At 45.3% G+C, this 25,247-nt stretch overlaps 1 protein-coding gene across 2 annotated transcripts in view; it reads left to right on the forward strand.

Annotated features, from left to right (window-relative positions):
- Window positions 1–9,656: 9,656 nt before the first annotated feature.
- ube2na (ubiquitin-conjugating enzyme E2Na) overlaps window positions 9,657–25,247 on the forward strand; it is a 15,733-nt gene continuing 142 nt past the window's right edge. The window contains exons 1-4 of one of the 2 annotated variants that reach the window (XM_053622927.1): window positions 9,657–9,796; window positions 18,498–18,744; window positions 22,215–22,355; window positions 24,131–25,247. The exon at window positions 24,131–25,247 is cut by the window's right edge and continues 142 nt beyond it. In XM_053622927.1, the coding sequence (XP_053478902.1) occupies window positions 9,767–9,796; window positions 18,498–18,744; window positions 22,215–22,355; window positions 24,131–24,177 (465 nt within the window). In that variant the 5' untranslated portion in view covers window positions 9,657–9,766 and the 3' untranslated portion in view covers window positions 24,178–25,247. Of the gene's footprint in view, window positions 9,797–17,389; window positions 17,682–18,497; window positions 18,745–22,214; window positions 22,356–24,130 lie in introns of those variants that run through there. The other variant, XM_053622926.1, reaches the window with a different exon arrangement.

Consider the following 25,247-nt stretch of genomic DNA (forward strand, 5'->3'; position numbering starts at 1 on the left):
TGACCACAGTGGATTTGGAGCCTATATGAAGTTCTATCTATCTATCTATCTATTTATCTCTCCATCTATCTATCTATCTATCTATCTATGTATTTATCTAGGAAACACTGAGTGAGAGACAGGAATGCACCCTGAATGGGTTGCCAGTCACACCGTTTACACACACATTCACACACTCATTCAACAGAACTTTTTTTTTTGTTTAAAATGTTCATGAACCTTTAACATTTAAAAAGTCTACAGATCCTTTGGAATCACATAATTTTACCCAATGAATTATGTAAACAATTGAAACGTCTATTCTATTTGTTAATGTCTTTTTTTTTATCAGTAAGACTAATGTAGCTGTACATACCTGTTCTAAGCTGTTGAAGAGAGGTCATGTCTCATGAGCCTATTCCTCCTTTTCTGAAAGCCTCTCTCACACACTGGCACTAAACTGGTGAACTATTCAAATTCTGACATGGCATCAGTTCTGTGGAAGGCCATTGTGGTCAAAATGGCTCGCCGTATATACTGCACGTAAGGAAGAACACACGACAGACCATGCGGTTAAATGAAAATACAAAATGTTTACCATGCCAAAGTGGATTATTTTCGAATATAAGTGTTTTCGAATATACAGATTATTAATTTACTAATGAATGACACATCATACATTTTAACATTTTATAGTTAGATGTAGACTTTTAGTTAGTTTTAGACTTTGCTTGTATTTTCTCATTTGTAAGTTGCTTTGGATAAAAGCGTCTGCTAAATGAATAAATGTAAATGTAAATGTAGATTTAATGCTGTGGAACATCTGTAAGTGTCATCACTTACCTTATGGCACTTGCAATAACACCTCAGAGAGTGTTTCCAGAAGTTTCCAGGATCTCCAGGGCAACTTGTATGCACAATTATGCAATGTAAGATTGTTTTGATGCCACTCCTGCCAATTATTGCAGAAGGTTCCCCAAACCCACTCACTCCCCCAATTATTATTTTTGTTTATATTTGCCTGAGATATTTTTTATTTTTGTAAACGTACATGTATGTAAATGTATTGTAGGAGATTACAGTTTACTGTGTTTTAACCCCACTTCCCCTTATGATTGCTTGATCCATGTCTCCTGCCCAATTTACCCCCTCTCCCCACACACACACACACACACATTGTTCGTAGTCTATTGATTACTGACTGCTGAGTGATAAATGTTGCTGTTAAATATTTTCTGTTAATCAAGTCATTTTTATCTGTTAAGTCTAGCCCTTAATTAATATGGAATATTATTTCCAATGTTGCATTTAAATTGGAATACAACATCATGTAAATACAACATATCAAGTGGCCAAATAAGCTATCAATTTATATAAGCATATAATGTAATAAATGCTGTTCTTAACAGAGTTAATACATTATACTAGGGATGTCACGATACCAAAAATCTAGTAGTCGGTACCGATACCACCAAAAGTACACGATACTCGATACCAAAGTCGATACCATGGTGTGGTATAAAAATAAAATTAAAAAATAAAATAAAAAACTCTCCTGGAAGACATCCTCCTCTGGCTCTCACACACACCTCATACTCTGAATGCAAGCATTAGTTTAAATTCACTTATATGGTGGCAGGCCAAAAAGATTTATTAAAAGCATGAACATCTGAAAAATTATTAGTGACATTAGGCTACATTTAGCTGACAGGACACGGGCTGAAAGGCGATGCATGGTGGCCCAATCGGAGGTAGTTTATAACATTGCAATGTGTTAGTGTCGTTAACAAATAACTGTCTATCGCAAACATTACATGGAGCATAATGTTAGCTGGTTTCACGGATACAATGCCAGCTGCCTCAAACAAACATAATATAGGACAGTCTTTCAGGTGCTTTGCCAAATTCCAGGTGTTTCCTCGCTTTGTTTGAATTGAACGATAGCATCAGTTGCACACCGGAAACCAACACTATCTTTCCTCTCTTTTCCTCTCAACGAGTCGGGGCAGAGCTAAACTTGTTAAGCTAAGCTAATCTTCTGTAGTTTTTCCTGTGTGCTTGTAGGCGTTCTTCTTTTTCTTCACCACTTGTGGACCGACTAAAACACTTGCACGTATTTGCTGCCCCCATCAGGTCCGGAAGAATTGCAACCCCGGTACCTCCATTAGAATCGGTTCTAACACTAGTGCAGAAAAACAAGTACATCACGTTTTAAGAATGTTGGTACTGACTTGGTACCGAAGTATCGGTTCTCGTGAAATCCCTGCTTTATACTTTTACATACAACATGTGAGCTATTTAGAAATGTCAGAAAATTGGCTGTAATGTTGTGAAATGAAACACATGCGCAGTACAGATCGGGGTAGAGTTGTACAAAATTAACAACCACCACACTACTCATTGTTCCTCGTCGGGGATGATATAGGCCTCAGAGGTGTATTTACAGGGCAGGTAATTACCTGGGGCCCACATAATGAGAGGGCCCTCAGGGGCTGATTATTTAAATAATCTTAAAATACTATACAAAATAATATTTTGTTAAAATGTTTATATTTATATGTGCTTATGGAACATTTTATATTATTCCCATAATGGTGTGATGACATGGGCTTGACCTATCATGCCTACATATTTTATTCAGGCAGCAGTCAGGGGAGCCGGGGGGCCTGTTACTGGGGGAGGTTTTGAGACCATGGCTGTGTCAGAAATGGCATACTACTCTACTACACTGTAGGTGAAAGCAGTATGCCAGAGGGGTAGTATGTCTGAATTCTAAGTATGTGAAATACAGATTTTGCAGTATGCAACCGATGGACACTACGTGAGTCAAATAATCCCATAATGCAACGGGACTAGTGCAGACGAGCTCAGAAAAAAAAATGGCGGGAGACAGTGTGTCGGCTCTTTTTAAGTATTGTGAGGAATTAGCCCGGGGAAGGGCGGCGTACAGACCCACAGGAGGCAGAAGAACGTTCACAAACGGTGGTTTATTGGTGCAAGGGTGAAGTGAGTGGGTTGTGAGGGGATGAGTGCGGGGCTTGTGGAGGCGTGACTGCCGGTGTAGCCTACTCGTGGCGGAGGCGGGATTCCCGAGACGGGGGCGAGGGTTTTCCCGGGCCGGCGTCCTCCGTAGGTGGGACTCTCACCACCCGGCGATCTCGTCCGCGCTTGCACCTTTTGTGGGGGGAGAGAGAGAGAGAGAGAGAGAGAGAGAGAGAGAGATTAGCGTGGGGCGTGAGGTTACCGTCGTGCTCGGTGATTGCGAGTCGCTATGTCGCTGGAAAACACGCACGGAGTCCGTCTTGTCGCTACGGTCTTCTCTTCTCTCGTACGGCCGGAAGCGCGCCCTTTTATCCTCCTCCGCCGTCGCCTGAGTGGTGGAATTTCTCAGTTGGGTCCGCCAATCGCTGGCCGGCGTCGTGTCAGTCCTGCCCCACCGCGGCGGTCCTTCCGGCTGGCGGAATGTTCGGCACGAAGCTACCCACGTCGTGCCGGTGCGGCAGTTGGAGAAGGAGCGATTTCCTTCTTGTGTGCGCCGGCTCTCTGCCCGTAGCGACAGTACCCCCCGCCTCAGCTCCGAGCCTACTGCCGCTCGGTGGTGGGCCCAGAGGGTGTCTCGTCGTGAGAGCCCATCCGCGTTACCATGCTGGGCCCCCGCCCGGTGCTTAACCTGAAAGGAGAAGTCATGTAAGGCGAGGAACCAGCGGGTTACCCGGGCGTTGGTGTCCTTCGCCTTGGCCATCCACTGCAGGGGGGCGTGGTCCGTTATGAGGACGAAGTGCCTGCCTGCCAGGTAGTATCTCAGCTCCTCGATGGCCCATTTTATCGCCAGTGCCTCCCGCTCGACCGCCGCATACTTTCTCTCGGCCGGGGACAGCTTCCGGCTGATGTAGAGGACCGGGTGTTCTTCCCTGTCGAAGGTCTGGGAGAGGACGGCGCCCAGCCCGGTCTCGGATGCATCAGTATGCACGGTGAACGGGAGGTCAAAGTCCGGGTTGCGGAGTACCGGCGCGCTGGTGAGGGCCCCTTTTAGGGCCTGGAAGGCCCTTTCTGCGTCGGCTGTCCACCTGACCTGGTCTGGCTGGCCCTTCTTTGTAAGGTCTGAGAGGGGAGAGGCTACAGCAGAAAAATTAGGCACGAACCTGCGGTAGTAGCCCGCCAATCCCAAGAAGGCACGTACCTGCTTTTTCGATGTCGGATGCGGGTAGCCCTTCACAGCCTCGATCTTCTTTAGTTGGGGCTTCAGCATTCCCGTCCGATGTGGTATCCCAGGTACTGGGCTTCCGTCAGCCCTAGGTGGCACTTCTTTGGGTTGGCGGTCAGGCCGGCCGCCCGGAGTGCTTTCAGGACCTCCCTGAGGTGGAACAGGTGGTCGGCCCAGGTGGAGGAGTGGATGACCACGTCGTCCAGGTAGGCCGCTGCAAACTGCCGGTGGGGCCGCAGGAGGATGTCCATTAGCCGCTGGAACGTGGCGGGCACCCCGTGCAGCCCAAAGGGGAGAACCCGATACTGCCAGTGGCCGGTGGCCGTGCTAAAGGCCGTCTTGGGCCTTGCCTCCGGTGCGAGCGCCACTTGCCAGTAGCCTTTGGTGAGGTCCAGGGTCGATATGAATCGGGCTCTCCCCAGCCTCTCGACCAGGTCGTCCACTCTGGGGAGGGGGTAGCTGTCGAACTCTGACACCTGGTTCAGCCTCCGGAAGTCGTTGCATAGCCTCATGCTCCCATCCGGCTTCGGCACGACGACGATGGGGCTGGACCAGGGGCTGCTGGACTCCTCAATGACGTGGTCCCGCAGCATGCGACTGACTTCCTCCTCGATGGCCTGGCGCCGAGCCTCGGGGACACGGTAGGGCCTTTGTCTCACCACTACACTGGGAGGAGTCTTGATTTCATGCTGGACCAGCTGGGTCATCCCCGGGGTAGCCGAAAACACATCTGCGAACTGGTTGATCAGCTCGGTAAGCTCCTGTCTTTGGGCGGGGGTGAGGTCCTCCCCTAAGCCGACCAAGGTACCCTTGCCCCGGTCTGAGTCCTGAGCTGCGAACGTCGACACCACCGGGGCTGGTTCCACCCATTTTTTCAGCAGGTTTACATGGTATAGCTTCTCGTCCGTCCGCTTACCGGGCTGCTGCAGGCGGTAGTTGACCAGCCCCGGCGCTCGAGGACGGTATATGGACCTTGCCACCGGGCGAGAAACTTGCAGGCGCTGCTGGGCACTAACAGGAGGACCCGGTCCCCCTGGAATTCCCGGGGCTGTGCGGGGCGGTTGTATACCTTCTTCTGCTCCTCCTGCGCCGCGTGCATGTGCTCCCGGACGATGGGGCCCACCCTGTCAATCCTTGCTTGCATGTCCTGCACGTACTCGACGACGGAGCGGAAGGGGGATGGTTGCTCCTCCCAGGCTTCGCTGGCCACGTCCAACAATCCCCGCGGGCGCCGCCCGAACAGGAGCTCGAAGGGCGTGAAGCCCGTGGACGCCTGGGGCACTCCCGAACGGCGAAAAGTACGTAGGGGAGGAGGAGGTCCCAGTTCCTTCCCTCCTCGTCCACCACCCGGCGCAGCATCCGCTTGAGGGTCTGATTGAACCTCTCGACCAGCCCGTCTGTTTGGGGGTGGTAGACCGACGTCCGGAGGTGCTTCACCTGCAACAGACGACACAAATCCGCCATTAGCTTCGAGACAAAAGGCGTACCTTGGTCGGTCAGAACGTCCTTGGGGATCCCCACTCGACTGAAGAGGAGTACCAGCTCCCTGGTGATGTTTTGCGAGGTGGCCTTGCGGAGCGGCACCGCCTCGGGGTACCGCGTGGCGTAGTCAACGAGGACCAGGATGTATTCATGGCCCCGGGCAGACTTGGGTAGGGGCCCCACGAGATCCATGCCCAGTCGCTCAAACGGGACGCCGATAATGGGCAGGGGGATCAGGGGCGCCGGCGGGGGCCTCCGCGGGGCCGTGCGCTGGCACTGCGGGCACTGTTGGCAAAAGGCCCGGACCTCCGCATCCATCCCGGGCCACACGAAGCGGTCCCGCAGCTTCTCCAGGGTATTTCGGGCCCCCAGGTGGCCGCCGAGTGGATGGGTGTGGGCTAGGTGCAATAAGACGGCCGTCTTGGGTCGGAGCACCACCAGTAGGTCCACCTGCTCCCTGCGGCGGCAGGCCCGTTGGTAGAGGAGCCCCCCTCGGACGAGGAAGTACGATGTGGGGAGCCTCAGGTCTGGACTCTGGTCGACCCCCTCTATCACCCGTACCTGAGCCCAGCAGTGCTTCAGCCGGTCGTCCTCCTTCTGCTCCCGGCCGAACTTCCCCTCTTGGTTCACCTGGGGAAAGACAGATGACAGAGGGTTAGTAGCTTGGGGGGGTCTTACCTTCCGTGGTGGCCTCTCCGTCGTCCTGGGCCAGGTAGGCCGGCCGGGCCGGGGTCCCCTTCGTACGTCGCCGCAATCTCCGGGGCTTGGCTCTCGGTACCACCAGGAGTCCTGGCCAGTCTCGTCCCAGGAGGAGGGGCACGTGGAGTTCGGGGATGATTCCGACCTGGAGGGGCCAGGTGCCGGCTTCGCCCCGGATCTGGACCTCGGCTGAGGGGACTTCCCGGGTGTCCCATTGGACGCAGGTCACGGTGAGCGTCCCCCTTGGGCGGCGCTCCTCAGGCAGGATGGAGGGCCGGGCGAGGGTCACCGTGCTCCCGGTGTCCAGCAGGGCGGTTACCGGTCTCCCTTCGACCCACACCGTCAAGGAGGGCGCCTCCGGCGGTTGCTGCTGATGGAGGGCGCAGCCTGCCAGCCATGGTTTTGTAAGCAGCCGGGCGGCTTCCCTCTCCGGCTCTGTAGGCATGGGCTCGTCTCGGGGGTGTTCACAAGTGGGCGCCCTCTGGGGGTTCCTCCAGGTGCGGGGCCGGGTCTGGCGGTCGGACCGGGGGCCCGGGGCACCGGGGGGCCGATCGAGGTGCTGCTGCTCCCAGGGGTCGAGCTCCAGGGTGGCCAAGGTTCGCTCCAGGACAGTTAGGAGTTCCTGGGGCGTAGTTGGGGCATGTGCCCCCACGGCCTGTCTCTCTGCCCGGGGTAGCGCCCTCAGGAAACGGTCGACCGCCACTTTCTCCGCCACCTCCGAGGCGGTATGCCGATCCGGCCGGAGCCATCGTTTGGTGGTCCGGATGAGGGCGTTCATCTGGCAACATGGTCGGGCCCCTGGTCGATAAACCCAGCGATGGAATTCAGTAGCAGCCTGGCCAGGGGTTCGGCCACACCATGCCAGGACTCCCTCCTTCATCGCCAGGTAGTCCGCGGCCTCCTCCGGCTCGAGGGCATAGTAGGCTGTTCGGGCCTCTCCCGTGAGCAGTGGACCAAGGGCGCGTGGCCAGTCGTCACGGTCCCACCCCTCCCGGCGGGCGATACTCTCGAAGGCTTCGAAGTACGCCTCGAGGTCCTCTTCGGGGCCGAGGGGGGGTAGTAGGCGGCAGGTCTCGCTACTTGCGTTGGGGAGAGGCACGGAGGCGGCGGGGGTCTCAGTCCTCATGGCGATCAGTGTCTGTGTGGCGACCTGAAGGCTCTCGGCGAGCTGCTGCGTCACAGCGTGCTGCTGGAGGCTTGTCTCCAGCAGGTGTTGCAGGGCGTGGTCCATTTTGGGGGGGGGGGGGGGGTTTGTTGGTATTTATTTATTTATTTATTTTCTCTCTCTCTTTTTTTTTTTTTTTTTTTTAAATTTATTTATTTTTTCTCTCTCTCGTTTTTTTTTTTTTTTTTTTTTTTACGTTTGTGGTAGGCGAGTCTGTACTATGCCCGCATCCTCCACCAGTGTGAGGAATTAGCCCGGGGAAGGGCGGCGTACAGACCCACAGGAGGCAGAAGAACGTTCACAAACGGTGGTTTATTGGTGCAAGGGTTAAGTGAGTGGGTTGTGAGGGGATGAGTGCGGGGCTTGTGGAGGCGTGACTGCCGGTGTAGCCTACTCGTGGCGGAGGCGGGATTCCCGAGACAGGGGCGAGGGTTTTCCCGGGCCGGCGTCCTCCATAGGTGGGACTCTCACCACCCGGCGATCTCATCCGCGCTTGCACCTTTTGTGGGGAGAGAGAGAGAGAGAGAGAGAGAGAGAGAGAGAGATTAGCGTGGGGCGTGAGGTTACCGTCGTGCTCGGTGATTGCGAGTCGCTATGTCGCTGGAAAACACGCACGGAGTCCGTCTTGTCGCTACGGTCTTCTCTTCTCTCGTACGGCCGGAAGCGCGCCCTTTTATCCTCCTCCGCCGTCGCCTGAGTGGTGGAATTTCTCTGTTGGGTCCGCCAATCGCTGGCCGGCGTCGCGTCAGTCCCGCCCCGCCGCGGCGGTCCTTCCGGCTGGCGGAATGTTCGGCACGAAGCTGCCCACGTCGTGCCGGTGCGGCAGTTGGAGAAGGAGCGATTTCCTTCTTGTGTGTGCCGGCTCTCTGCCCGTCGCGACAGTATTAAACCCTTGTTAAACAGGACTTTAACAGTACCCGAAAAATTATTAATTTTAGAAGGTTTAAACAACAAAGCGTTTGCAAACCTTTTTGTGATCTCCATCATGCCTCAACCGGCCAAGCTAACGGCAATGAATTTACCTCAGCCTGTTAACCCCATTCACATTAAATGACTAATTCACTGAACTTTCCTGATGTGCATTTTGCTCTTAGTGCGGTTTCTTTAATCTGGTGGTTCCTTTAAGATTTTTGTGTTTATGATGACATCGAAGGTCACATGACAATGCCAACATGGCGGATGTAGTAGCCCAGTGGTTTTCAAAGTGGGGCGGCCCCCTTGGGGGCTGCCAGGGGGCCCCAGGAGGCCTCAACAATTTGGCCAGGCTTGACAAACTGTGTTGGAGCCACCAAGCCCATCCCTCCCACTAGTATGTTTTCTCTTTCTCACTCTCAGACAACCACACACACACACAATCAATTCCTAATGTAATGTAATGTAAAGATGTCAGATGTAATTAAAAACAAAAAAAAGGGGGGTATATTCAGAAGTCTGTATTTTTAATGTGTTTTAAAGACATCTTGCAAAAGGGGGGCCTCGGTCAAATGTCAATGCCATTTGGGGGGCCTTGCCCTGGAAAAGTTTGGGAACCCCTGTAGTAGCCTATATCCAGGATTGTAGTCGTAATACACACACATACTGATTAGCACGTCCTGTTTCAACAGCCATGCAGTACTTACTGCATCGAATGCAGTACGTACTGTCACGGTACGTGATTTCGGATGCAGCCCATGTTCAGCAGTTGTAGTGTAGCCCCTTTCTTTATTCATTTTTGTCTTCAAGAAAGAAATGAAGTCTTCAAAGCACACATCTACTGCGATTCCACCACAGAAGTAAAGGGTCACAACAATATCTGGGTAACATGAAGACATAACAGAAATCTGTCAGAAGGGCCCCAAGCATTTAATTTGCCAGAGGCGACCATGTAATCTAGGTTCGCCTCTGATAGGCCTATTTATCTTTTCCAATTTAAATGTTAATATGCGTTTCCTGTTTAATTGTCTATAGTACTATTTTGAATGCAGTGATAGAATAATTTGGGAAAGGAAAAAAAGTCTAATCCCAACAACAGGGGGTGCAAATACTCTCAGTGCGTCTCTCTTTAAAAGCCACCAGTCGGATCGGAAAATGGCGGCGATTCTGTTTTTTTTTATTTAAAAAAAACTACATTTCCCATGATGCTTCCCTTGCGGTTTGGGCGCAGTGGGGACGTGACGCAAGCCGCTGAAGGCGTGAGCGCTGCGTCTCTGCGAGGAAGAGGCACTGAAAGTCGAAGCTAAAACCGCATTCAAGACAACATGGCAGGACTGCCCCGCAGAATTATCAAGGTAACCGTGAAGCGAATTACACAGTACACAACACTCACACGTCCTGAATTACGGCGTCAAAACGACCCTGAAAAGCGCGCGAGGGCGCGTGCACGAAAGCAGAAGCCGGTTATATTTCGCTCCTGTTAGCTCCGAGGTTGCTAGCGACTTCCGTTTATGTCTCCGCTCTTATATGGGTGGGTTAAAAATATACGCACGCTAGATTGGACGCAGCAACAAAAAATGGCGGAGGGCCTGTTCCTACTTCTTAAATGCTCACAAAAGTACAAATGGAATCCGACAGCACATGGCTCACACCGCGGTATTTAAACGCGAGGTGAGCACGAGCGCAGACTAGCGCGCTAGGTGCTAGTCATCACCGCGCGCGCTGCCATTCATTGATTGAATGTCGATAGCCAGTCGCGCTGTGCTAGCGTTAGCATTAGCGTTGAGGTTTTAGCTTTCCGCTGTAATAAGGGCCGGCTAGTCGGGTAGGACATCCAGAATGAATCACCATCCTTCCAGTCAGCTCAATCAGCTTGGACTCTTTCTGTTCTGTTTCCGTTTAAAACGTGGATATTAACACAGCCTTGTTTTTAGAAGAGAGGAGGGACTGGAAACGATGTAGCTAGCTGGCTGTAAAGGCTCTGGGTCTGTCCCTGATGTTTTCCGTGCAAGGCCTTGCTAGCTGTTAGCTAACCGGCGAAATACAATCCTAGTGGTGCGTTATAATGCGGGGGTTGTACCGCAAACGTTCACACCAGAGCGGTTTGAGGAAATAATTCAGGGTTGTGTTCGACATTTTGAGTTTTTTTTGGAGGAAATAAATCTGAAGCCGAGCTACGCAGCTTAGCTGATGCTAATAATCAAACGACGAAGCGATGCAATCTGCAGAGGTTTCATAAAAAATATATATTTTTTAATGTCTGATTCGCATCAAATTATTGTTGATTGAGGTGTGTTTGATTATTGGAGAACACAATACTCGGAGGAAACGCACTCCAGACAGGCTTCAGTGCCATAACATTTCTATGAGTCATGTAAATCTGAATGACTGCTCGGGTTTTTTTGTGTGTGTTTTTATTTTTTTTATTGTAGCCTGTGAGGAAAAGGCGTGGCCCAGAGCTGGTATCGGTCAGGTTTCCTCCACTGATGTCTGATCCATCCTTTTTTTCCCCCCCATGCATCTGATCTGGCTTCGTTTGTAATGAATGATGTCACTTTGTTCAGATCATAACAAAGAGCATTGAAAAAAAATATATAATGACCTTTAAAAAAGAAAAAAAAAAATCTTGCATTAAGGTGAGTCTTTCATTAGGTATGCGTGTCCTGATTGAATGTTCTAGTGTGGAGGTTGAGCAGGAAAGCAGACCTGGTGCGGTCTGGTCCGAGTGATGGATGTTGTGTATGCAGTGTGCATCACTGTGCGGTGAGGAGCCTGAGCCCTGATCTGATGAGGGACTGGGATCTGGCTCCGGTGTCGTTTGTGCATGAATCTCTTAAGGCATTTCAGGAATGTTGTTCTTCCTGTGAGATTTTCAGAAGGTTAAATGCTATTCGTGGTTAAAGCAATGCTGATTTTTATTTATTTTATTTATTTTTTAAAAAAAAGCTTTGCATATTTCCATATTTAAGCAAATGAAACTGTCTGATGAAACACCGTCCTGGCCTAACCACAAAGGTTTCTAAATTACTTGAGTCACGTGTTTACGAATGGTCGTTTAGAATTTGCATTTAGATTTTCTTTGCAGTAGTAATAAATAAATAAATAAATAAAAATTGCGCCATGTCATTTTGTTGCAGAAGAGCTCGAGGAATACGGCGTGGTCAACTATGTTGTAAGTTTCATAATCGAATAGAGAGCACTTAATCAAATCGTGCAACCTCAGATGTGTTGTGTCTTGAGCTTCACACATTCCGCAGGTGCTATCAGATACCCTGTCTCTGTGTGTGTGTGTGTGTGTTAGGAAAGGCCCTGAAGGTTATCACTATTGCAGTAATGGCTAGTGTGTGTTTCGGTATACTGGTACTCTGGGTTTCTTAAACTTGTTGCAGCTAGGAACCCCATTGACTATTTTAAAATATTAATATAATATTATATATATATATAAAATGTCTCGTTCCATGGACCCCCTGTGTGCAGGTTTATTTTTATTCATCTATTCAAATATTCGGCTCATTATTCAAATGTGTACGATCATATTCTGTCTGTTGCTGCGTTAGAGCTTTTTATTTTTATGTTTTTAGCTTTCCGCTCAATGAACATATTTTATTGAAAATTAGCTGCAAGTTTATTTATCGGTTGAGTTATTGAGGTTTGGATTACACGCATTCAGTTCACGTAACCTTTCAAAGACTAATAAGTCTGAGAACCCGATAATAACCCTAAGAATAATGTTCATGTTATATTTGGCGGGTTGTGATTTCTACCACTGGAACCGCATGTAGAAATTGCAGAGCCTGTGGCTATGCTTCACAAACCGTTGGGGGTTCACATAATCTTTTTTTTAATATTATTAATTATTTTAATATTTAATCTGTATCCAGCATACAGTTTTAAGTACAGTGCTGAATATCTGTAAGCAAATGTAGTGTTGATGCATGCACTATATGGCCTGAAGTATGTCTCATCAAAAGCTGACCGTGACGCTCACGTGAGCCTTCGCCAAATTATTCACCGCAAGGTTGGAAGCACACAATTGTACAGGGTGTCTTTGTATGCTGTAGCTTTAAGATTTCCCTTCACTGGAACGAAAAGACCGAAACTTGTTCCAGTATGACTGTGCCTCTGTGCACAATACGAGGTCTATGAAGACATGGTTTGCCAAAGTTGAGAGTGGAAGAAGTCAGCTGCCAGACTGGAATGCTGACTGTATGGCAGATATCATTGTTCACCATCAGTTCCTGACCTCGCTAATCCCCACAGCAACACTCCAAACATTTAGTGGAGATTATTTCTGTATAACAGCAATGGGGAAATTAACCTGGAATTGGATTTTCAACAGGTACATATGAGTGTGATGGTCAGGTGTCCTCAGACTTTTGACCATATAGTGTAAGCAGGCAACTGAAAGCTCTAATACACTTGCCCAGTCCCATGTTATGCATGCCCAATTAACCAGGCTAAAAAGCATCATCTAACCTCATTTAACTCAAAATGATGACAAACTGTGTGCATTAATACAAATTATGGAACTTAAGAGACTAATTTTAAGTGTCCATAGTCTTTTGTCATGTTCTCCTTGCACATTAAAAACGTTACGAGTCCGTCCAGTGTCTTCGTTTTTCACACGTAGACGTTTAAATGCAAGGTGAACGTGTGTGCTAGCATTAAAATTATACAGCAATTTGTACTGTGTTCTGGAAATTCTGGCAGTTTTGTAATTCTGTTTCATTTTCCAGAAGTTTCAGTTTCTGGAAACGCTGGCTGCGTCCGAAACCGCATACTTACCTACTATATAGTAGGTGAAAAGCAGTACCCCAGAGCGGTAGTATGTCTGAATTGTAAGTAGGCGAGAAATACCTGGATGATGCAATGCTTCTGGCGAGATTTTGCAGTATGCCATCGATGCACACTACTTGAGTCAAACAATCCCATGATGCAACAGGACTGGTGTGGTCAAGCTCAAAAAAAAAAAAAAAAACAGCGGAAGATAGCGTCGGCTTATTTATTTATTTATTTTATACCAAGTAAACCTTGGTTAAACAGGACTTGTTAAACAATACCCGAATAAATTGTTAACTTGTTTAAGATTTTTGTGTTTACGATGACGTCGAAGGTCACATGACAATGCTAACATGGCCGATGTAGTATGTATATGATTGTAGTCATAATACACATGCATACTGATTAGTACGTACCGTTTCAACTGCAATGCAGTACGAACAGCCTCGAATGCACTACATACCGTAGTAAGTGATTTGGGACACAGCCATTGTCTAACACAGACGGATTAAAGGGCCTAGTGAAATAGTTCTTACCGGCAGCTGGACATGTCGTCAATTCACGTGTAGTCAGATGGCTGTAAATGTGAACCCGTTGGAGCATGTCATGGTTTAACAAACCAATCAAATAAAAAGTTTTCTTTTGCAGAAGTCAAGTCAGGGAGTAGAGTTGTGGTTTTTTTTGTTTGTTTGTTTGTTTTTCTCCCCAGATGAGTGAAGTAAAAAAAAAAAATGTTGGTGATCATTATTTCAGCAGCTTATTGAACCAGCTGAAAAAAGGTGACACCACCTTCTAAAAAAAAATTCTGGATTGTAATCTTTGTCAAAATTTACAGTAAGTGTGATATTTTGTTATTTCCCATTAAAAAGGGAAGCACAGCTCTACTGCAGGTTACAATCTTTCAAATCAACCAACTAAATGTTTGCCTGGGATAACATTCATCATGCCAGTAAAATGTCAAGCATTGATAGGGCTATTTTGCATGAAACTGAATATAGCTAAACACAGGTAATCAACATTTTGCATAAATATTGCTGCATGATAAGTTTGTGCTTTTTTCTATTGCTCACAATAGAAATTGTTTACAGTAGATATAAAATAAACCTCACACAAAGTTATTGGTATCATTGGGGTGGAGAAGTCTACTTTTAGATTTTTTTTTCATTCTTTAGGAATTTAGTTGATTCCTTCGGTGAATTATGAGGTTGCACGCATAACATTAATTACACAAGTAGATGTTGACCTGCTATGGCATTACTGCCTGTTGCACCTCCTCCAGTGCCCATAGGATTACCGCACTTCCTTCAACTTTGCTAGCATGCCTAATGTGACCAAAACCATACAGGCCTCTGCTGTATCGAACCCTACTAGCACCATTAATGCATGCTCAGTGCCACTGGCTCCATGTGGTTTCCTCCTGTTACGTCTAATACCACTCTGGCATGTTTGTCTAACACAACCAGAGCCATGCAGACCTTCCCAGTGACTGAGGCTGTGACGAGCCCCACTGGCACGGTTAATCACTGCCACTGGTTCCATATGGTATAGGTCAGCTGCAGGGTCGTCAGTACCACAGTTCAAAAACGTTTCACTGTAACCCCGGAATGTCCCCTGGTGGCAGGGACGTCTCCCTCCCACCCCTTGCAGCTAGACCTCAGGTTAGATGTTACTACCCCAACACTTCTCCTTTCTCCTCACTAAGAGCCAAAAGCTGCTTTTCTCCCTTGTATCCCATGATCACAGAGAGAACCAAAAAATTCCAACAATTTTGTTATGGAGACATAAAGACAAGGATTAAAGAATGTCAGGGATTGCACAGTTGAAGCCCTTTCAAAATGCAGCCTTTAAATCAAATGCCACTAGAATAGCAGTTGCATTATGATTTGTGATTAGGTGAGTCCTGAAAAATAGCCTTTTCACAGTGAACACATTTGGTGACAACCCCTTGTATTGAACTGCATATAAATAAATGCATCACTGTATATCTACTGTAAACTTATGGGGATGTCGTGTGGTTCATTTGTGGCTCTTGTGAAGGTTGAAGGGCTCATGAACCCAACTAATCACTAGGATATTTTATCCCAAAACCTCTGCTGGCAGAAATGACAACCATGAGACAGATCGCAAATATCAAGTGCTTAATAATGAACATCTATCCATTGAGTTTTATTGTTTGAGGAAGAAGAGAGCATAGCCCGTTCTATTCTGTGACCTGATGGTGCGTTACCACCATTTCTAGCCTTCATTTTCAGAGAAATTGTATCAGTTGGCTGTAATGTACTGTAAAAGAGTGCGATAAAAGAAACCATGACTATGTGCCAGGCCTGCCTTTTAAATTCTTTGTTGAGAGCTTTCTTTTAATTACAACACTATTATCCACTCATCAATGACTGGCTAATGCAAAACTTTGTTCCCCAAGAAGAGTTGTTAATAAAGTATATACACAATGTTCAGATAGGAGTATTTTAAACGGGGACTTTTAACAGACTAAGCTAGAAACACAATTCTGGTTGTTCTAGCTGTTTGTATGTCTCACCTCACCTCAAGCCTGAACTAGAGCTGGTTGCTGTTGGTTTTTTGACCAAAACCAGATTGCCCTGTGCACTTTGAATGAAAAAGATGATGCACTGTATGGCCAAAAGTATGTGGACACTCCTCCTAATTATTCTAAGTACTTGACCCACACCATTCGCTAACAGGTGCTTAAAATCAAGCATGCAACCTCGGTAGACAAACACTGGCAGTAGAATGGGTCCTACCGAAGAGCTCAGTGATTTTAAATGTGGCCCTGTCGAACGATTCCACCTTTGGCACAAGTTAGTTTGTGAAATATCCACCCTGCTTGATTTGTCCCAGCCAACTCTGAGTGCTATTATTGAGCAATGGAAGGAACTAGGACCAACAACAGCTCAGTCACGAAGCTGTAGACCACACAAACTCTCAGAGCAAGTGTGTAGCGCATAAAAATCGCATGGGTCTTGTTGCATCACTTGTTTGTGTTACTTGCGTCATTTCCACACTGCCACTGGAATCAACATCCGCACCAGAACTGTGCATCATTAGCTTTGTGAAATGGGTTTCACTGGCAGGACAGCTGCACATAAGCCCAACTGTCTCTGTGCCGAGTGTCGGCTTGAGTTGTGTAAAGCGCCACCGCTGGATTCTGGAGCAGTGGAAAGTGTTCTGTGAACTAATGAATTACGCCAGTCTGATTGACCAATCTGGGTTTGGCGGATGCCAGGAGAAAGCTACTTACCAGAATAGTGCCGACAGTAAAGTTTGCTGGAGGAAGAATAATGGTTTTGGGGCTTTTTCCCCTAGGGTTGAGGCAAGGCAGCTATATTTCCAACACAGTTTGGGGAAGGCCCTCTCCTGTTGAAGCATGACTATGTGCCCTTTTGCTCACAGTGAGGTCCATAAGGACATGGTTTAATGAGTTTGGTGTGGAGGTACTCCAGTGGCCTACACAGAGGCATGGTTTTGGAATGGGATGTCCACCAAGTGCATATGTGATGCTCAGGTGTCCACATACTTTTGCCCATGTATTTGGCTGGTTATACATCTGGAACACAAACATGTCTGGAAAATATTATAGTAAGGAACTATTTTGATGCATTGTAGTATTTCTTAAGAAGTTAAGAAGAAATTATTGAAATGAACAGCTGTTTAGTGAATCAATTGAATCAAATCTTTCATCGTGCCATGCAAAAGCTTTGCAATAGGCTTGCTGCAATAGACGGTGTTACCAGTGTTTGGGCTGCACACCGATTACATCTCTTGCCCACCATGGAACCGCCCCCATTGATGTTTTGCCTTTTTATAGTAATAAAAATCATTTAGTTCAGTTACAGAACAGACGCTACAGTTAAAAACTGAACGCGTCTGCTCAATTCAGCATGAGCCGAACGAGTTAGAGTCACGGCAAAGATCAACAGGAGTCAGATTTCATTTAGCACGAGTGAGAATGAGGCGAGCTGACGGACAAAATGATGGTGGAAGACTTGGTTTCAAAAGTTCTACGTTTAATATAAGCGCGTTTGTCATTGTACTGTTTTGTGGTTGTGTTTTTCATTAAGAATAATAATGAACCCATTGTTCAAGCAGTTGCTGCCCCTGAATTGCAGCTAATTCGAAAGCGAAAGTGAAATGTACACAGCACGGCATTCATAAGCGAGGGGGGAGAACACCCGGCTCCGCCCCCTGGTGATACCGGTATTACCGGTGTTGTCACACGTCGATTAACCAGTGGGAAAATTTCCTCACTTTGCAATGGAAGGCGCATTTTGAGAAACTCAACACAAGGGACATGCCTTCTCTTCAGGAGGCAGCACAAGAAATCTGGTGTTTTGAAGTCCATCTCTTTGACTGAAGGATGTTACCGCCATGGATAAAAACCTTCAGAGGGCCAAGACTGCAGGGGCAGATGAGATTTGGCCAGAGATGTTGAAGGCACTTGGCAAGGTTAGAGTTGTGGTCACCATGCCTCTTAAATGTTACATGAAGATCTGGTGAATTGCCTTTGGACCGACTGACATTATAGCCACTATTTTTAAGAACTGGACAAGACCGTTCAACCACTACATTTTCATTTAGGCTGTTAGTTTGGAGCTGTCCCATCCATCGACGTACGCAAGTTGTTGTTTTTTCCCCCCATGCCTATTTGGATTTTCTTGTTTGCAATGTTGGCGTCTCACTATGTAAAAGAGAGCTGTACAATATTAACTGATTTAATTAATAAGGTGTCACTTAATTAAATTACAATGTGATATTGCAGAGGTACTTACTGATCAAAAGCCTGTTCTCCTGGAACCCTACTTTACTTAGTTTTTTGTAGCCAGTTATTGGCAGATGGAGATTATTACCATGGTTTGTGGTATGTTGCAGTCAGCCAGTTGTATAATGTTGGCTGTACGTGTTTTGTAATTCCTGTAATAACTTGTCATTTTTCTTCTGATGATTTTGGCTCATAACAAAAAGTGAAACCAGAGGGAAACTGTCATCCGCCAACTTGAGGAAAATAGTTGCTTAGTCACGCTTGTGCAGATAATTAACTTAAATAAAACTTGTTTATTCACATTATATGTAATGAGCTATGAACCAATGTCTGAGTGGCATCAGCAGGTTTTTCCCTGCTGTTATATCCATGCACATGATCAGATCAACCAATTACCGTAATTGCTAATTAGCTGTGGACACGGGAAAGTAACTTCTATTCCAACCTGTCATCTTTTTTTGTATTACATTTTTTATTCCCTTGCGTGTTGTTTGTGTGTGTAGGAAACTCAGCGTTTGTTGGCAGAGCCCGTGCCAGGCATCAAAGCAGAGCCCGATGAAGGGAATGCTCGCTACTTCCATGTGGTCATCGCTGGACCTCAGGACTCCCCCTTTGAGGGAGGGACTTTTAAACTTGAACTCTTTCTTCCCGAAGAATACCCCATGGCAGCTCCGAAAGTACGCTTCATGACCAAAATATATCATCCCAATGTTGACAAGCTGGGGAGAATATGCCTAGATATCTTGAAAGGTAAGTAACCTATTATTAAATAATAATAATAATAAATAGATTTTCATCATTATGTTGGAAGGAGTAGAGAAGATTTTAATCAAATATCCCTAAATGTGAGTTTTTTGGGGTTTTTATAATGATTAATTCCTCTTGCAAAGCTGATTTCTGTATACATGTGTGTTTGGCTAAACAGCTGGCCTGACTGTAAATTATTCCATGCAGTAATATGCAGTTACTCTCAGCACTTCTGTAAACTCATTGTCACCAAGAAGGCCCAATGGCTTGAACCCATCACAGTCCAATCTGCAGATTATCAAAGGAGAGCCACAGAACCTGGGTGCTGCTTTAGCTAACTTACCAAACCTTAGTGATGTAGAACATAGTGATTTGGTATATTTTGACTGGATTGGCTCCTGAAAGCTCACTTCTGTTCACTTCTTTTTGCTAGCAGTTAACTACCTGGGTGGCTACTTAGAATCTTGGTGCAAAAGTATTCATTGATTTATTCAGTGTAGATTTTAATGTATTGCAATGATACATTTAGGGTTTTAGACGAATAGCTTTTTTGGTTAACCTATATGTAAAATTAATGTTCAAATTTGCTAACTAAAACTAGTAATAGGCTAACTAGTATGGCCTCTTCTCAGGGATTTTAGGATTTAGGATCACTTTGAATTTTTATTACTCTCTGCACACCAAGACTGATGCTGCCATGGTGTCATTTTGGCTCTGTTCACACCTGGTATTAACATCAGTCTTGAGTGATCAGATCAGTAGTGGACAGCTGAGACGCATAGCCGTTCACACCTAGCATTGTGAATGCGTCTCTCGTGACCATTTGCGTTCAGATTTCATGCATCGTTTCCACTGGATGAATCGTGTCACACGTGTATTACGGTAGCTTACCGGTGCTTTTGTTCTCAGGCAGAAATGTATAGTGAATCCTGTTTTATGTACATGTAGGGTCTGTTTTAAACGCTTCACTCGCGTGGGCTGCTAACGAAACTATGGCATGTGAGACGACGAAAGACACCGTGAAAAGGATACAGAGCTATGGGAGTGCACCTGAAGTGCAGCGGAGTTTTCAGTTCAGCACAATTTCCAAACAGTGTTTCGATGATAGTTTCTAACTAGGGCAATGACCCATTCAATCAGGCGTTCCTTCGTTGCTGACCAGGACGCATCAAGATCCATTCACGTTCACACCTACAAATGTGATGTGGCATTATACATCCCAGACCGCCTCTGAATGTGGTTTGAATGATCGGATCACAGTGGCATTCACAGAGTGCTGTCTGCTTACGATCGGATCACCCAGGACACACATTAAATCCATTATATCCTGTGGAAAAAGAGGTCTTACTTTTTTCTTCAGTGTAAAGATACTCGAGGAAGCAGTCTTCTCGATCATCGTGGGCTAAAACAAAACCAAGTATTTGCACAGAACAATAAAATATAGACGGTTTAACAAGTTATTCAGTTCCTAGCACGAGTACAGTCCACAGTGATATGATCATGTGACCTACTAAAGATCAAGTGCAGCCATGCTCCCCAAAACAGGTGGTTGTTTTTATATTTATTAATAATCAGTTTACTTGCATTCATGAGGTTTAGGTAGTATGCGTGGAATTTTACAATGAGAACCGTGCACACGCAGTGGGGAAAAAAACTCCCATCTCTTCAATATATGCAGAAATCGTTTATTCCATGGGAATCAATCATAATTACAATAGACACGTGTCCGGAAATCCCATTAGAACAGTATTCAAACGTAGACTTTACATGATCGCCAGCTCGTATCAGTCTGTCAACATAGCTATGAATAAGAACACAAAGAGATGAATGTTAAACTGCAGAGTGCATACAGAAATGTGGACCCAACGCACCTAAAATCTCGTCAGTGCTGAGAGATTGGTGCTGATGAACGATGGGAAAAGCCAGTACAAGTGTTATTTTCCTATCATTACCAGCTCTTTGCATAACCCCATACTAGATCATTGAGTGAGTTTTCATTAGTTCTTATCAAAAAACAATATAATATCTGCTCATTGTTTAACAGCTCCTAGTTATTTGTTTCTTGTTTGTTTGGATGTGGGGCTTCAGACTCTCCTACTGACTTAGCAACTGAACATGGGCGCCGTTTAATTTCAGCTCCTGTATGAACACGTTGCCAATTCTTGATGAACTGAATGGACTCAGTATCATGGCCTTGGATGTGTGTTTGGGGAATATGGATGATTTTTCTTCACTTTTTTCGTTGATGACAAAAAATATGGCCATGATGTAAAATTATTTGGGGGGGTGTTTTCAAGTATCACTTCTATGACATTTAGAGTGAATAAACATTTTCAGCCTTCATTTTAAGTACATTTAACCCTTTTAAGTGCATTTTTGTTCATCTCTGAGTTCCTGAGGATCTGAAACTGCTTAGAGTTGGCCGTTGAGCCATTGCAGCGTGGCTAGGTTTATACTGCCTTGAACCTTATTACCTAATTTAGCGGTGATGAGTGCAACTTGGCTGCAGTATAAAACAAACTCGGGTACAGACTGCGTAAACTGCAAAGCTTGCTTTCAGTCAGCAGCGAAATGCTAACAGATGTTGTGCTTAGCAACATTAGTGCATGATTGCAGCAGGGAACGTTTTGCTGAGAAAGCAGGAGGTAAATGTTTAATACTTTAACTATTACCTTTGATTTGGTACTGCTAAAGTGGTTCAGGTAAGGGTAATATATAAGGCACTGTCCGATTCTGTTGCCATTGAGTAAATTATTTAGTTATTTTTGCCATTTTCCAGCTTGTTTATATGTTTTCAGTGTACTAACTATTGTGAAAACAAGAAAATGCGTCAGAGGTGAGTCAACTCCCTTCCACCCCTGACGCATTTTCTTGTCAGTGGTCAGTTCAGTAGTCGGCAGGGTTTCTTCTGAAAAGGGTGCTGTTGTACAGTTTGCACTTGGTATCAAAATAAATAGAGCTGGTTCTTATTTCTTTGTATGTTTATTCTGCCTGGCCATAATAGTTTGAGTATGAGGCTGATCCCAAGCACAATGCCCAACACACAGATCCCCTTCCCAGCTCAGATATAAGCCTATTTCTTGGTGTGCCCACTGATTTAGTTATTTAACCTCAAGGCTGGTGCTTTATCCAGGTGTCCAGTGCATTAAGAAGTGTGACAACCCACCATTCATAAGCTTTTTAAGATTCTGATTTGAGAGATAGTGTTTAATTGCTGAGAGTCCCTGTGTGGAAAATTGAGTCTGTATTTCTCGATACTGTTTTCCACTTTGTCGTTCCTGGCCTAAGGACAGAGTCACTGGATTTTCTAATACTGACAAAATGTCAAAAGCCTCTCAGCACTAGACCTCTACCCAGTGCTCTTTCTGTCCTGTGTTAATATAATGTAATATATGCTTAGATTGCTGGCCACTGCTTTCCTCCTCAACCTCTCACCCTCCCTCTTTCTTCCTCTGCCATAATTTATATTCCAGATAAGTGGTCCCCAGCCTTGCAGATCCGCACAGTGCTGCTATCAATCCAGGCATTACTAAGTGCTCCCAACCCTGATGATCCTCTAGCAAACGATGTTGCAGAGCAGTGGAAGACCAACGAAGCTCAAGCCATAGAAACAGGTGGGTTATGAAGCCACACTCAACTTGATTTATGTTCAACTATACCACAACAGCTGAACACTACTTTGTAGTTTTTTATAACATCACAGCTGGTGTGCAATAGAGCCAAAATGGAGAGTGTTCTCATTGGGGATGTACAGAGTATCAGTATCAGGGTTGATACTAACACTGGATCAATAACAGATCAGATTTGACATTTTCAGAACCTCTAATGTATGTACTGTATGTATATAAGTATGTAACCTCTGACCTTGGATCAGTATGAAGCATTGGCCAACACTCAGGGCACCAGTAGACTGTATAATCTTATCAAAATACACGAAACGGCCAAAAATATCTGGACCCCACCCGTATGTGCCCATTCCGAAACCGTAGGCGTTAACATGAAGTTGGTCACCTCCTTTACTGTTATAATAACCTCCACTATTGGCCCATTCAGCCACAAGAACATTAGTGAGGTCTGGTACACAGTTGATTTTCCAGTTCATCCCAAAGGTGTTCATTGGAGTTGAAGTCAGGGCTCTGTGCAGGCCCACCTTGGCAAACCACGTCTTCATGGAGCTCACTTTGTGCACAGGGGCTTTTCATGCTGGAAAATGTTTGGGCTGTTTGTTTCTAAGGAATGGAAATCACATACCTACAGCATATAGTATTCTATACAATTGTGTGCGTGCTTCCAACCTTGTGGCAACAGTTTGGGAAAGAACCACATATGGGTGTGATGGTCAGGTGTCCACATACTTTTGGCCATATAGTGTGTATCAAAAAAAGGAAACGTGAAATTGGTGCTAATGTTATCAGCGTGCAGGAATTTATGCAATTTCTGACCTAACTATAAATTGTTTCATAAAAATAAGAGGAGGTTTGATACATAGTCAGTTTGGAGGCTTCTTTTTTTAATTTTATTTACTTGGCTGTTTATGGTTGGTGAGTTAGAGCTGACATTACTAATGTGTGAACTCATGTGACCGTGGCGTTAATGTAAAACAGTATGCAGTAGGCCCGTGTGGTTTATAAGCTTACCCTTAAGCCTTGTGTAGAAGAGTTTACACTAGCAACACATGAAACTGTAGGATGACGTGATGGGACATTTCCTGTTGGTGCAACACATGCTCTGACTAGAATCAAACAAGGTTCTGGGTATTCAGATACCATTTATTGATTCATTGCTGACAACCACAAGAAGCTCTGGAAGCTTATGTTATGTGTAACAGCAGAGGCAAGATTTACAAGGTCTTTATCATATTCACTTGCATGACAGAATGTCAGTGGAATAGGATTGAAAAATGTCAAATTTGATCTTATAGCGGTCTGACATTTCTGCCTAGTATAGACCTTGACACTGATACTTGGTAATGAATGTGGAAATCCCTACTAAAATGATCCAAATGCTGGTTATTCAGGTTTCTGTAGCCATTTTTGTTCTGTAACTGGGCATTATTTCACCCAGTCTGAATGTATATATGTCTGTGTGTGTGTGTGTGTGTGTGTGTGTGTGTGTGTGTATATATATATATATATATATATATATATATATATATATATATATATATATATATATATATATATATATATATATATATTCGTTTAATCCCAGTTTGAGATTATTTGCACTCCAGATATGTTGAAAAAATCGGGAGTGCAATTAATCCCAGATTAGGGTCATGTTTTTAACACTACATGTTGCTCCAGAGAGAATAGTCATGTTACATTCTTGTTCTACATCCAGTCAGTGTCTCAGTGCAAGCTGAGTTAATGCTTTTTGTTTGTTTCAGCCCGGACATGGACCAGGCTTTACGCTGGGAACAATATTGAAGTCTAGAAAAATAGGCGGGGGGACAAGAGGAAAAGCGGAAAAAAAAAGTGGAAGTCAAGTGTGAACACAACTCCTCCTATTCTGCCAAGACCTATTCATTTGCATTTAAAGGACACCGGGATTAATGTAATAATTAAAAACAACTGTCAAGAATATATTAAAGAAAAGAGAAAAATAAAGAATGACAACTGCATTTAATTTGTGATGTAACGGCACATTAGGGAAAAAAAAGAGAAAACCATCTTTGACCTGATTCACTACTGTTTAAATGCATGGGCAGAGGATTTAGATCTATTCACATGGCTTTCTTTTTCCATTGATCTGGGAGGCTCTAGGGTGGAAAAAGTGGCTGTCATTCATTCATCCTGGCATGGAGGGTGGGGGGTGGTGGGTAACTTTTTACATTATTATTTTTTTTTTCCTTTTAACCTCTGTTTTGTTTTGTTGTTTCCTCTCATGATGCTGTTTGTTTCTGAGAAGCAGCTGATTAAACAACACCCTTTTCTGGCAAATTACAAACGTGCTCCCCTTTTAGAAGGTCTAGAAGGAAAAATGTAAAAGAAAAAAAAACAGCTTCGCTTTAAAATTAAATATTCACGTGAAGTGAAAAATTATGACTTTTTGGAAGTGGAAATGAGTAGAGTAAATTTAACATGGAATAGCCTTCCACCCTCATGTTAACTATTTGTGACCGCTGATCGTGTAGACTAACATAGGCTTTTATTCGCTATCTCTTCTTTTTTTTTTTTGACTGCAGGCGAAATACGAGATTGTACCATAAGTTTTAGTATAACAGTTCTTACTGTATTCGGTGTTAGTATTTTTTATTTCATTTTCCCATGCCATCACTGTACTAATTGCACACTCTGAATTCCATCACTGACGTGCTCCTTCTCCTGTGTCTGGCACAGTCTAGTGCATTGAGCTTCGTTTGCTGTTTTCTTCCCTTTAGCCTTTATTTTGCAAACTTAGGCTGCGTTGGAACTGGTGATGTGTGAATGGTAAGGTGTTTTTGAGGTGAGGTGTAAAGGAGCCCGCCGTGATCAATGAACGCTTGATCTCCATTTCCAAGATCA

This window comes from Ictalurus furcatus, chromosome 4 (genome assembly GCF_023375685.1).
Source record: "Ictalurus furcatus strain D&B chromosome 4, Billie_1.0, whole genome shotgun sequence".
In the NCBI taxonomy this organism is placed as follows: domain Eukaryota; kingdom Metazoa; phylum Chordata; class Actinopteri; order Siluriformes; family Ictaluridae; genus Ictalurus; species Ictalurus furcatus.